This window comes from Aythya fuligula, chromosome 1, assembly GCF_009819795.1.
Source record: "Aythya fuligula isolate bAytFul2 chromosome 1, bAytFul2.pri, whole genome shotgun sequence".
In the NCBI taxonomy this organism is placed as follows: domain Eukaryota; kingdom Metazoa; phylum Chordata; class Aves; order Anseriformes; family Anatidae; genus Aythya; species Aythya fuligula.
This window is the reverse complement of record NC_045559.1, coordinates 108,881,172-108,895,372: the sequence shown is the minus strand read 5'-3', so window position 1 is coordinate 108,895,372 and position 14,201 is coordinate 108,881,172. Positions and strand designations below refer to the sequence as shown.

At 33.9% G+C, this 14,201-nt stretch overlaps 1 protein-coding gene across 1 annotated transcript in view; it reads right to left on the bottom strand.

The window, feature by feature from the left end:
• TMPRSS15 (transmembrane serine protease 15) overlaps positions 1-14,201 on the bottom strand; it is a 93,862-nt gene that overhangs the window by 59,385 nt on the left and 20,276 nt on the right. The window contains exon 3 of the mRNA XM_032195767.1: positions 12,876-12,932. Within this exon, the coding sequence (XP_032051658.1) occupies positions 12,876-12,932 (57 nt within the window). The remainder of the gene's footprint in view (positions 1-12,875; positions 12,933-14,201) is intronic.

The following is a 14,201-nucleotide window of genomic DNA, read 5'->3' as shown; positions in this document are numbered from 1 at the left end:
AAAAAAAAAAAGATGAAAACTTGTCAACCAAGGCACAGAACTGCTCTGCATGATTTACATACAAATGTAAATCAACTCTGACAGACTTGATACTCTCTGGAGGGGGAAAAAAAAAAAAATCAAAGAAAAGCAGTTGCTTTTTAGGTCATTTTGAAACATGGTAAAAGATAAAGCATTGGGGAAAGGAAAGGAAAGGAAAGGAAAGGAAAGGAAAGGAAAGGAAAGGAAAGGAAAGGAAAGGAAAGGAAAGGAAAGGAAAGGAAAGGAAAGGAAAGGAAAGGAAAGGAAAGGAAAGGAAAGGAAAGGAAAGGAAAGGAAAGGAAAGGAAAGGAAAGGAAAGGAAAGGAAAGGAAAGGAAAGGAAAGGAAAGGAAAGGAAAGGAAAGGAAAGGAAAGGAAAGGAAAGGAAAGGAAAGGAAAGGAAAGGAAAGGAAAGGAAAGGAAAGGAAAGGAAAGGAAAGGAAAGGAAAGGAAAGGAAAGGAAAGGAAAGGAAAGGAAAGGAAAGGAAAGGAAAGGAAAGGAAAGGAAAGGAAAGGAAAGGAAAGGAAAGGAAAGGAAAGGAAAGGAAAGGAAAGGAAAGGAACTGACCAAACGGCAACGCAGCCAAAAATAGGTCTTTTAAAATTCCCTGTATTTCAGATCTCATACAATTTTCTCATGGGAAATGAGAAAAAGGCAATGAGAATTGGATGCTTCAGCTTCAGCATAATTCCACAAGGCAAAATTCTAAAGTTTACAAATAAACCAGCATTCTAGTTTGTATTTATCTATCTTACATTGCAAAAAGTACAAGTATAAAAGTTTCAGCATTTCCAGCTAGAAATGAAATGAAACATTTCATTTGTTTCAATAATAGCGTCTAAATGAGAACCCTGATTTTTTTTTCTCATATTTGTAGAAGCAGCTAATTTTGAATCTATTTTCTCCTAAAAATCTCTCTTAATAGCTAGCTTATTAGTCTTGCAATTGGATTAGAGATCTCTGCTCTTTTCCATTTACACGTATAAGTGATAAATAATTACAGAAGGCAAACCAAACTGGCAATTCTGTTGATAAAAAGAATGCCATTCCATCTTTCATACTTCTGTCAATTCTTTAAACTATGAATGGAAAATGGAATTATTTTCAGTCAAAAATAACCATCTTTAAGTTGAAATACATACTTTCTAAGGCATTATTTTCGGGGTACAATTATAATTTAAGGTTTTCCTATTACTAACTGAAAAAAAAATCCATGTAAATTTAGTTATTAGAATTATTCTTTAGGGAACAAAAAGACTTCAGTACAGTCTGATAGAAGCAAGCCTCCAAGACTGCTCTGGAGGAACAAGTATCCTAATTTTCAGACATTTAAGGTGGCAGGGCAGTTTAGATGTAACATCCAAAATCTGTTTATTTAGAAAAGTCCTACATTTTTCTAACAAAAATATTAAGCCTGAGTTTCTATTTTTTTCCAGAAGCAAAAGGAATAACCATGATAGATGATGACTCCTCCTAAAAGAACAGATATGAAAAACATATCATGTTAATGTACTTTTTTCCTTATTTCTTAAATAAATTGTTTGCCTGCACTGTAGGAAACATTTGAGTTTCTTCAACAGGCTTACAATTTCATTTTGATGCATTAATGTCTTGCTTATACCAGCAATATCAATATTTGGTCTTACATCTTTCTGAATATTTTTGAGATCAAATTTACCCAAGAGGAAAAGGAGACCATAAATTAGAAAGTCAAATTATCACCTACATTTTTGTAGTGTTTTCAAAAAAAAGCGTATATAGAGGCTGAAAACAGCATAATCTTCCAGAACAATGATCTTCATTACAGTCACATGTGATTTCATGAATAGTAAAATATAAAGGGCAATTTTTCAGGGTGAACCAGTCTATCGAAATGCCTAATAATAATACGACTACCCAAGTAATAATATGTGTACAACCTGTAAAAATTTATGAAATAAAAGGGTAATGGCTTTATAAATAGCATTTATATTTCACATAAAACTACAATTTAAGTTGGTTTGGCAATTATGTGAAACAAAATAATTAGAAACATCTTAATTTCAAAATTATTTCTGAACTATTTTCTAAGACAGCATGAAAAAAATGACAGTTATGAAACAGCAAAGGTGGGATAGTTAGTAGCACTCAAACTGCCCCGGGGAAAGTCAGCAGAATACACCTGCTTGTTCAAAAGTCACCGAGAGAAAGACAGACCATTTGTTAAATAAAACTAATAAAGCTGATTTTTCATCTGATTTCAAATAAATAACATCCTCTGAAAGGTTCAGTTTTGCAGTAAAAAATAAAATAAAAAAAAAAAAATTACAGATAATAAGAAAACATTCTGCCAAAGCAAAATTCAGGTTTATCAACATCAAAATTATAGGAACATTTAGAAAGACATGGCAGAAACCTGTAAGAAACAGAAAATCCATGTGAAAACCCTTTAAACTAAGATTTAAAAAAAAAAACAAAAAAAAAAAAAAAAAAAAAAAAACACAAGCCAAAACCAGAAATATCAGAAAAGTTAAAAAAAAAAAAAAAAAAAAAAAAAAAAAAAGATTAAAAAATAAGAAAAAACAACAACAACAACATCAAGAAGCATAGACATAGGTCTGGCATGATGTGCAAAGAATGTTTTCTCTCAAGTACCAGTAATTCAGGTACTAAATATTAATGTTTTTCTTTCTTAAAGGAACATACTGGTTTCTCTTTTCTACAGTAATGTGAAATTTTGTCTGTAACAGTGATTAAATAATCTTGGTAAACATGATTGTTAAAAGAAACATTCTGCTGAAAGTAACTATGAGTGAAAAGTCATGTAATGATAGATAAATTCAAGGGCATAAACATATGATTTTTGTTTGAAAGAGAAATATTATTTTTTTAAATGGGAATTTAAGCAATTAGGTTCAATATTTTTTTTTAACATCTATTTTTCTGGATGAACAAAATGTATGCCGTTTGAACTCAGCTTTGCACAGCATTATATTGAAGAATACTTTGAAAATATGTGCTGATTTTCTGTGAGGGTGCCAACAAGCATTTAGGTAAAAGGATATGATGGGCATACTTTGATTTTCAAAATTTTTTGACAAGATTCCATGTGGAAAATTATTACAGAAACTTTGCCACAATAGAGAGTTGCCACAAAACAGAAAGTTGCCAGAGAACTAATGGATTAGTCCCTTAATGGGATCTCAAAAAGTCAGTTTACGTATAGAAAGCAAAGAAGAGAGCATAATTATCACTTTTAAGAGTAGAAAAGAGCCTTTTAAGGACCGGCGCTGGAACTGTTTTTACCCAGCTTCTTCAACAATGACCCAAAGAAGGGAGAAATCAATGAAATCTCCAAATTTACTGCTGAGGTTACGATTTAGGTAGCTGTTAGACACACTAATGACAAGGAGCTCTAGAAGGATCTCTCAATTCTGAGTTAATGGGTAAAAGAGGTTCTAAGCTTGGGGGCAGCCAGGCTTCTGTATGCTTCCTAAGTTTTATCTCCCATTGAGACAGCATACTATTGAGATTATTTGATATATTGACCATTGGCCTTACAAAGTTGTGCATGCCCTGTGCCGTTTAAAAGCTACTTTATATACATATATTATTTTGCTTTATTTTTTTTCAATACAAGTCCAGTAATGATCCCAAGCTTATGGGTTTACTAAGTCTTCAACTGAACTTGGATCATCCTGACTTGGTAAAGAGTGAGAAACATATTCTCCTCTAACTTTTGTAGGAAAGCTTGGTACAACTACTAAACGTGTCGGAGAACATTTGCCAAGAATGCTTGGGCATGGTTCCAGTGATCTAGTCCCTTATTGATGATCTATAGATGATCCAATGATCTAGTCCTGGCAGTGAAAAATAGGTCATGATTCCTTTTCTGAACATGACTTTCTTGAAATGAATACCATCTCTGCAGTATAGTTGGATACGAAAAAATACATTCACACCCAGTGCCTCATCTTGACGCACAGAGATACCATGCTCTTCTGTTGACACTCCCAAACACTTTATTTCCAAACAGCAGCAAGGAAAAACAAAGGTTCAAGGGTATTTTCTCAGTAAGCTTACAGCCATTTACAGCACTAGATGTTGACTCACCATGGTCAGCAACCAAGCACCAGCACAGCCACTCACACACTGGCCCCATGGGATGTAGGATAAAATAAGAACAAAAGCAAGAAAACTCCTGGGTTGAAACAAAGACAATTTAATAGGTGAAGGAAAGAGTATAAAAACAAACAAATGATGCAAAGTCATTCATTTACCACCTTCCACAGGCAGACCAATACTCAAATCATTCTCCAAGCAATGGCTACCTTGGAAAGATCAAGCACCTAGTTTTCATTGCCAAGCATGATGCTGTATAACATGGAATATCCTCCCTCTGGCCAATTCATGTCTGCTGTCCTGGTTGTGTCCTTGTCTAACTTTCTTGACCATGCCCAGTCATTGGGGGGTTAGGGTGGAGGGGGAAACAAACAAACAAATTGATACTGTGCAAGCAGTGATCAGCAAGAGCCAAAATATCAGTGAATTAATACCACTGCATTATCCACAAATAGAAAACACAGCTTTCTTCATAGCAGTTTTGTATGGTGCTATCTCCACACCAGTCAGACTAGTAAAATAGAAAGAACAAGCATTAATCTAACAAGCATAAATCTAATGATGTAATATACTGAGTAAATAAATAACAATGAAGTAGATATGAAGCACTGGTGACAGGTAGTGACATTGCAAAGAAGAGGAAAGATTTTGTTTGTTTTTAAAAGTATTACTTTAACAACCAGGGTAGTAGGTAATTTTATACTCCTACGACATAAAATCTTTGCTAGCAGCTCAGTTATGAAAAGGTTCAAGATGACACAAACCCCTTCATTAACAGATCCCAAAGTCATGTAATGCCAGATATTTCTTTTATTGTCTTAAGCAATAAATCTGTCCAAAATATAAATATAAATCTGTGCATGGAATCATATAATTTTATAGGCTATAAATTATTAGCTACTAGCAGCTAGGCTATTTATTCTGACCTTTTTTTTACCTGTGAAGAGCTCCAATTCACCTCTTCCAGATATCTCTAGTATTTCCTGGTCATCTTGCTTCCAGTTAACCCAACCTAATGTGGTCGACACATTGTTGCGTACTTAATGTTGCAGTGCTTTATATGTGTTGATTCACTCTTGATTCACTTATTTATTCTTTCATTTTGTATAAGATTATTTGTACAAGATGCAGGAGTTTTCATAAGATAAGCGAGAATATGAAATAACATTAGTATTTGAAGAATATGGTTGTCCATCTTTTGGAAATAATTGCATCATAGAATTTTCTACATTCTCCTACACTACAGTCTGCAAGGCCTGCAGGTAAAAGTTGTGACCCAGATCCATATCATGGTTAATATACATTTTGTTATTACCAGAGCTTTAAATCTGATTTAGTCTCAAAAATTAAGATTTTTTTTTTTTTAAATAAAGTTTTATATTTTTTTCCTGAGTAGGTTCTGAATCACCTCCATCATGTGCATCAAAAGGTAATACAGAGGAAACAAACAAACGTTATCAAATATCAAACGTTATCAAATAATATCAAAACAAATATGTTTTCTTCTTAATATTGTCAGAGTTGACAAAGATGTACCGTGAAAGTTTATGACAGTGGTACTTAAATTATTTCAGCTTCCAAAAAATCTGAATTTTTAAAATGTATTTTTAGAAACATAAAAATATTTGTTTCTGAAGTATTTTCCCTATGTTCCTTTCCCATTTTATTTGCCTCTCAAGCATTCTCCTTCTTTTTTCTTTTCGTATTCTACCACAGTGAAGAGTGGACATGATGCGGGGAAAAGAAAATCAAATAACCTCATTTAACCTTTCTTAAATCTAAATTTGTGTAATTTTGCTTTCACATTTACAAAGAATAACATCATATTCTTATTTCCATTATATATCTCACTGTTAATGAGTTAATTAAACAATCACTTTATTTACTATTTGAAGCAGTCTTTTTGCAAATTAAGAATGTGTTCATTTCCTATTCTCTAAAATAAATACAGATCTATAGTCTACATGAAGCTTTCTGTAACTATTTATGGAGATGTATGTTTAACATTTCTGAAATTAATTTGCTAGTATAGGTTATAGAACACATACACTCTTTGCTGTGTTAAAAAACTGGCTGGAGAGCCAGGCTCAGAGAGTAGCGGTGAACGGAGTTAAATCCAGCTGGCAATTGGTCGTGAGTAGAGTTCCCAGGGGTCAGTAGTAGAGTTCCCCAGGCCCATCCTATTTAATATTTTAATTGATAATTTGGATAAGGGAATTGAGTGCACCCCTGGTAAGTTTGCAGATGACACCAAGTTGGGGGGAAGTGTTGATCTGCCAGAGGGTAGGAAGGCCCTTCAGAGGGACCTGGACAAGATAGGGTCAATGGGCAGAGACCAATGGGATGAGATTCAACATGGCTAAGTGCCGGGTCCTGCACTTTGGTCACCACAACCCTATGCAGCGCTATAGACTGGGGGGAGAGTGCTTGAAAAGCTGTGTAATGAAAAGGATCTGGGTGTGTTGGTCAATTCTCACCTGAATATGAGCTGGCAACTGCTAAGAAGGGGCATGAACTCTACTTAATCCTCTTGCCAATAAATGTAGGATTATATATACAAAAACAGAAAAAAAGGTCTTTATCCTAGCACTTTCCCTCCCCCTCCTCCCCCATTGTTATATGGAATAAAGTAACTCAACCATTTTTTTTTTTATAAATAGAATGTATTGCCCAATTCACATCATGTACCAGATGTACTTCACATGTTAAAAAAATATTCACACATTGATCATAATATCCAAAAAAGATTTTGTATTTTGCACAAATTTTATTTTGTACCAATTGGCAGACTGCTACTAAGAAGAGTAAAAATTGTACGTGTAACTATCATGTTATGCAATTGCCAAACATTATTTTACCTCTGAGTAAGATCAGATTTACTGAACTTCTGTTCAGCAAAGAAATGCAGGTTTGTTAGGTCTTGCAGATCTAAACCACACAGCTTTGGTAGTAACTGCTCTGTAATTGTTTGCTTTTAACTGCAATTTCCATGTTATCAAAGACTGTTATGAGACGGAGTAAGGGTTACGGGCTGTCTCTTCACATATGCTAAATCAGAAGACAGTTTTCAGACCCTGAAGACAAACTGACTAAACAGAAGGCCATATACTCCTGGTGGCATTCAAGAAAATTGAGTGAAGACCAGACTGAAAAAATATAATATTAACCCTAACCTTGTGAATATCTCATTGTAACAGAGAGAAGCCAAATATTCCTCTTTGTCTTGGTCTAGATGTGTCAGAATAGGAATCTGAGGAACTAAGTGTGGTCTTAACATTTTTAATGCTTCATGTTCATTTTTCATGAAGTGCCTCACGTGCCTCACTTACGTGCCTCAAGCTAGTAAATTCAAAATATATTACCTGAGAAGTCATAGGTTAAATATTGATTCCACCAATGTTGCAATATATATACATATAAAGATCAAAAATCATCACTCAACAGAACCCCCCACCCCGCCAAAATAAATAAATCCTTGAAACAAAATCTCTAACAGGAACAGAAGGGATTAATTAGAAGTCTTTCACACAGGTCAGTATGTGCTACTGAGAGAGCAGCACAGGTGAAGATAGCTTTGGGTAGCAGAGTATTTGCAACTAAAAGCATTCTCACATTAGCACAGCTGGTGATAACCAAAAATCATTTTCATTGTGTTCTGCTAGCACTGTGGTACAGCAGCAATAGTGGGAACCCAGGCATAGTAGAGTTAGAGCCTAATAGTTAATGGCATTATTATAGCTGCAGTTCCTTTGCTTGGGAACTTCTGTTGTGCAGTTTTAATCAGATCATTTCAGCTTATTTAGTGGTCTGGAGAGAACTGACTGGACTTTTTATTTTCTTCTTCTTTAAGTTTGTGTTTTTGTACAAGGCATAAATTACTTGTTTTTCTCCATTCTCCTTTATGGATCTCAAATCAGACAGGAATTTCATTAAGTCAGTGCCTATCTATCATTATGAACAGAGTAAATATATAATGGGAAGACCACAGTTTTGGCAATCCTTAAGGATTGTTTGTTTAACTAACCCCATGACTCTCTTTTTAGTTACCTTGATTCATTCACCTCTTCCCCCAGGTATAAACAGCTTCTATCAGTATGAAAAGAAAAATTATTTATTAAGATAGATTTAAATGAGTCTAGGTAATTATTTTTTTTCCCGTGCCCACAGAACCTTTTGGTATAAATCCTTAATTTGAAATATTAATGTATTCTTAGACTTGAACTTAGAAGGTATAAAAATCTGAGGTCACTTTTAGGCCACAAACCACAACAGGGAAAACCATTATTCAACAAGCACAGAATGAAAGACTACCAGAATTTTTCAGTTGAGTCTGTACCAGAGCAAGAAGAGAAAGGCAGCTACAGTTCCATTAGTTTTACTGAGAATTCCCATACTGTCTACACTGTAAGATAGGATTCACTGTTGTGAATCAACAACTACAGTTGTACTGTTAACAATTGTACTGTTGCATGGCAAAACGCTTCACTAAGGTTGTGTGGGAATAGTTTTTATATTTGGACATATACATGTATCCATAATACACATACAGATGAATAAATCATTAAAGTTGTATATATTTTTTTAACGAATCAATAAAAACATACATTCGAAGCATTCTTTAAAAGTCCTTCAAACATATTTCTTACAAGCCAGTACCTACTCACAACCCAATGTAGTTTTTCCACTGAAACTATTTATTACAGCTGAAGATATACTTTCTTTTTTAAACGTATACATGGCATTTCTAATGAATTGAGAACAACATTTATCTGCCTATGATAGTGCACATTCAACCTTCAGTATCTTTTCAGCAAAGACTTCAACAATTAATCAACATTTGCTGTGAGCAGAGAACTGTGGTGCCCACAGCCAATGATACTATATTGGTTCCATAGATCTGATTGCTGAAGCAGAGTCTAGGACTTAATTTAGAAGAGCACATAAGCTCACATCTATCTGCAATTATGTCCTTGAGTCTCAATGACACTGAAACAAAAAAAATGAATAGAAATAGTTTTGTGACCTTGGACATCACAATTCACACAGCGCAAAACAAGATACCACCTTAATCATAAAATTTCTAGACATTGTCATAATAATAAAAGCAGACAACATAGATCTCAGACAATGGATAGCAATTGCTTAGTTACAAACTAACTTTCTTTTTCAGTATGCAATCTGCTCCCCAAGTGAGCAAAAGATGAATGTGGAAAAATTAAAGGAAGCCTTCTACACCTTCAACACAGTACCTAATTTTGTTATTGAATGTTTGTTCTTAAGGATATATATATATTTTTTTTTTTTTTTTGTAGTTTGTCATTTTTTGTTTGTTTGCTTGTTTTCCAGGTTAAACAGCATATTGAGAGCACAGACATTTCTGAGTACAGATAATAGCAATTTTAGTGCAAAAGACAACAATGAAAAATCAGTATCTGATAAAAACAGAACTATGAAATTTGCCAATAAAAACAGCTAAAACAAAGAACAGAAAAATCAAGGGAAGGTGGTTCAGGACATTACAGAAGAAATTAGATAGTTCAGAGCTTACATTAGACTACACTGACTACATAAGGGAAAGAAATGTTAGACAAAGGTGACTGAATAGCTTGATATGAAAACACAGCCAATACACCAGGAGTAAAACATACCCAGTTACATAGGATCAATTTTAATATCATCAACCAAAGGAAAGGAAAGAAGACAATCAAAAGCAAGAGGTAGATTCAGATGTAGTGAAAAGGTCACTCAGGCTTCACATTAAATATTTACTCTTATTTTTTTTATTTTACTTTTTTAAAGTAAAATAAGCGTTTAATATACAGAAGCAAAGCCTATCACCAATTTTTAGTAAGTAAAGCACTTTCAAATTTAGCCTTAACCTAGCTAATCACCAGAAGAGCACTGAAGTATTTTACTATGCAACTCTGGAGCAAATTGATAAAAAATGCAAGATACATGCCATGTCTCTTGGAAAATGAGCTACTGCAGTTCTGGATGATATTCTGGTTATGAATGAGATGAGCCAGTATTGACCTTCTGTTAGAATTGCAATGATTTATTTTTAAGTGTATATTGAGGAAAAAGGCACTTTCTGTTTATCCCTTTAAAAGCTGTAAATGATAATGCATGGCTTTATTATGGATTTGTAATGTAAGAAAGGAAAAGGATGTATATTATAGCTCAAACATTTACTACCCAACACAAAACTTCTAATCTTTCATTCTTCCTAAATTAGTCCATAAGTGCTCACCTCAGACTCCAGCCAAAGTCTGCAGACTGAACTGCCACTAAGGAAACTGGAATTTATTGAGTGTTGACTGCTCTGTGAACTTTTGACTCTTAAGATAGTCGTGTTTGGACTTTGTGCAGTTTTTATTTCCTATAATATACAATTATAGCCCTTATCTATTCCATTAGACCCAAGATTTAATTGTATTGACACATGACCAGATACGTTTCATTAATTGTTAAGTTTCTTGAAACACCTATGATGGAAATTAATGTATCAATGAAAATAGTATTTTATTTTATTTTTTTACTTATTCATCAGAATCAGTAAAGTACCGTCACTTATTATGGCTCCAAATTGCAGGAATATTCACTAAGATAATAATATTTTTTCTTAATCATACTTCTTAACAACTAATAGTGAAAAATATGTTTATTTTTCAACAGCTGTTAAAGGATGTAAGAGTTAGCAGAGAATACTGGAATCGTCATAGCCTGTATACCTATGGATCAGTAATCTTCCTGTGTTTCAGGACATATTTTTCACTGTCACTTTCTATCTGTTACAGATTACATAATTTATCACAAAAATGAAAATATAACTAATGATATAAAAATTAAAGCAAAAAATTCCCAGATGACAAAATAAGAAAAACAATTTCTGATTGGGTTTAAAGGCAAAGTGTGTTATATAACAGAAGAGTTTATCTAAACTTAATCAAACAGTTTTTGTGTAGTACATATCTTTACAATAATAATCCCACGATAAAATGAAACAGAATTACAAGTGGATGGTAGCTGCTTATTTCTTCTATCTTATGTCATTTCCCTACCATTTAACATACAATTAAAACAGGTAACACAGGATGAGAGGTAGTTCTATGACACCACAGGAGAGGAATATTATGTAATTCTATGCAGCACTTTGGTCATTAAAATACACTTATTCCTTCATGTTTTATATGCCAGGCCTAATTTGAATTAGTATCTTCTGTGTCTTACAGATTGCCTTTTTAAAATATTTAATTATACAATTTATATCTAACAGCTAATTTATCCCTGTTCTTTTACTGTTAGATAGCTCGATAACGTTATTCTTCCCATAGGACATTACTGATGGATATATATATATGAAATATATATTACTGATGGATATATATTTCATATCACATATGAAATATCTTCATATGTGGACAGTAAGTGGAAGAGTGAGGACTGCTACCCAAATTACACAATTTTCATCTCTTCACATCTTCAGCCAATGCTTCCTTTCTCCGTCCCATAGCCTGTAGATATATATAGTTATATATATATATATATGTAATCATTATGTTCCACTTTCCAGCATTGAGTGTAACCCTTACCATTATCTAAAAAATAAGCAAATCCATATATTATTTTCTCTAAGACATTAAAATCCAAAAGTGTTATGGCTAATGTGTCAGACGTTCCTCATAATTTCTTAAACAAAGCTATATTTCATTTCTCAGAAAGCTGTACCAAACCTTTTAGTCCCCCCTCCCCCCCCCCCCCCCCCCCCCCCCCCCCCCCCCCCCCTTGTTCTGGAAACAGAACTACTATCTCTCATGAATTGTCTTCTGCATCTTAATGCAACTCCAAAAGAGTACTTAATGCTTCTTGCAAGCTAAAATATTTTTATTTTTCAATTTCAGAGTCTCTGTAGTTGAGAATCACTCCCCGTTCTTGATTTTTCATGCCTTAGGAAAAACGTATTATGCATCAGGAGGCAGTCACCTTGATTGTCTGTCATTATTTTCATATGATTCCTATCTCAACACAAATAAAGTAGTTTTATTCTCCCATGACTAGAAAGCAAGATTTTTGAGTCTCAGTGATGAGGTTTAATACTACTGTGTGAATCACCAGGATTTCTGCTGTTATGCTACGCTCGTTACGCTGATAATCTCTTCTAACTTTCAAACGGAGTCTTCACTAGACAGTGAGGTTAATTACAGAAGTTTAACAGCTACTTTGCTGTAACATATACGCTCTGCTCACTGATGACTACTTCAGTAGTCATGTTTTTGAAGCCTGACCAACAGCAGTCTACTTTCAGTCATTTTAAGATGTGTCTTTCTAAAAGCTTTCTTTTATAAGAAACAGTCTGCACAGATTGATGCTTTTCCAAGAACTAAGTTTTCTGAACATTTCTATCCGTTACCATGTATATAAAAAATTAAGAACCCTTTACGATCTTCCCAGAATAATGCACACCAGAAAGCTTCATGTTTTCCTCAAGTTTTCTGTGTGTAACTACCACTGACCTTGTCAGCAAAGGCTCTTAATGCTTAATAATGCTTAACTCAACAACTTGTTAAATTGTAGACATGTTTTGTATTAATCAATAAATAATTGTTAAACCTTTGAGCTTTCTACTTTATATTTCCAGAGTTTCTTTGTACCAGATACCCGAAAAACATGACACAAAGAGGCCTAAATACCAAAAGCAATATTCATCTACCTAGCAACGAAGATTAACCTTGTCATAGAGACAAAATCAGTACCTGGTGTCCAAGCATCAGTGATTGATCCACACCAACAAACTGTCTGACGAGGTCTCCCTATTCAGCCAGCAATAAAATAAGCAGTAGCAGTGCTGGAGCTTAGATTACTTAAGTGCAGTACTTTGTACAGCTATGTCTCCTCAATGGACTACAGAAGGGAATCCAGGGCTGGAAACCGTGCAAGCACTCTGAATAATTCATTGCTCCTTTGAATGTAGACATCACAGTATGCAAAGTGACTAAAGTAATTGCAGAGTGTGCCCTCCATCCACTGTAACAGAAGATTTTAGCCTTTGGTAGTTCAGAAATTCCTGTAACATGTCATTGGAGTGATTCTGTCTTTCATACTTCGTGAAGGAAATATGAAATTCTAGCTAAATAAAAAGTTGAGGAAAAACAACATTGCTAAATTTGTCTCCATTGATCTCATTCAGACCTGGCTTTTTGTCTTTTCATTTCTTGGTGCCCAGTGGGAAACATCAAGGAAGGGTGATACATCGGCTTTCACCATCTGCAAACTAAGAAGGAAAAAAAAGACTCATTTCATTGCACAACAAGTCTAAAGTGAAGTGAAGGCAAAAAGTTTCAAAATGCCATTACTTTCCATCAGAAATGGATCTTTAAAAGCAGATAAAAGCTGATCATGTCCCTAAAGTAAAATAAACCAGAAAATGACAGGAAAGATATTTATAATGAATAAAAGGAAAGCGCTTTGCTTTGGAATCAGGCCATAAGGGAAAGTGAAGCTAAGGATAATTCATTTCACAATCCTCCCCAGGCTGTATTAGTCTTCTGCAATTTTGCTGAATAATGTTCTTTCCTGAAATTGTGGCTTCAGGTTCATTTTATTTTTTTTGTATACTAGTATTTATTGTGATTATCCTAGCCTTCTAAAATATTTTAAATTTATATCCAAACACACCCAGACTCTTGAATATATACATTTTAAAAAAGTGAAACAACAATTTTCTAACAAACTGTACTTTATATTGTTCAGTTACTTCACTTATGAAAGTGTCAGATTATTTTTAAACTTTTAAGTCACTATTTAAGAAGTTAAGTCTCTACATTATTCCAATTGATCAGTCTCCCTAAAAAATCAGTGAAATTTAGTCCCCTGCTTTAAGAAGTCTTTAGATGGGATAAGCCTGTGTTCAAATTACAAATATGTTTAAAATATCATGCATATTCATGAATACCACACAAATTGTTGTTGAGGAAAACATTGCCACAGCAGCTGGAAAATGATAAAGAGAAAATTTAACTTTACTCATAATTTGAGCTTTGATTCATTAAACATGGGAACACTTAAATCTAAGCATTTTT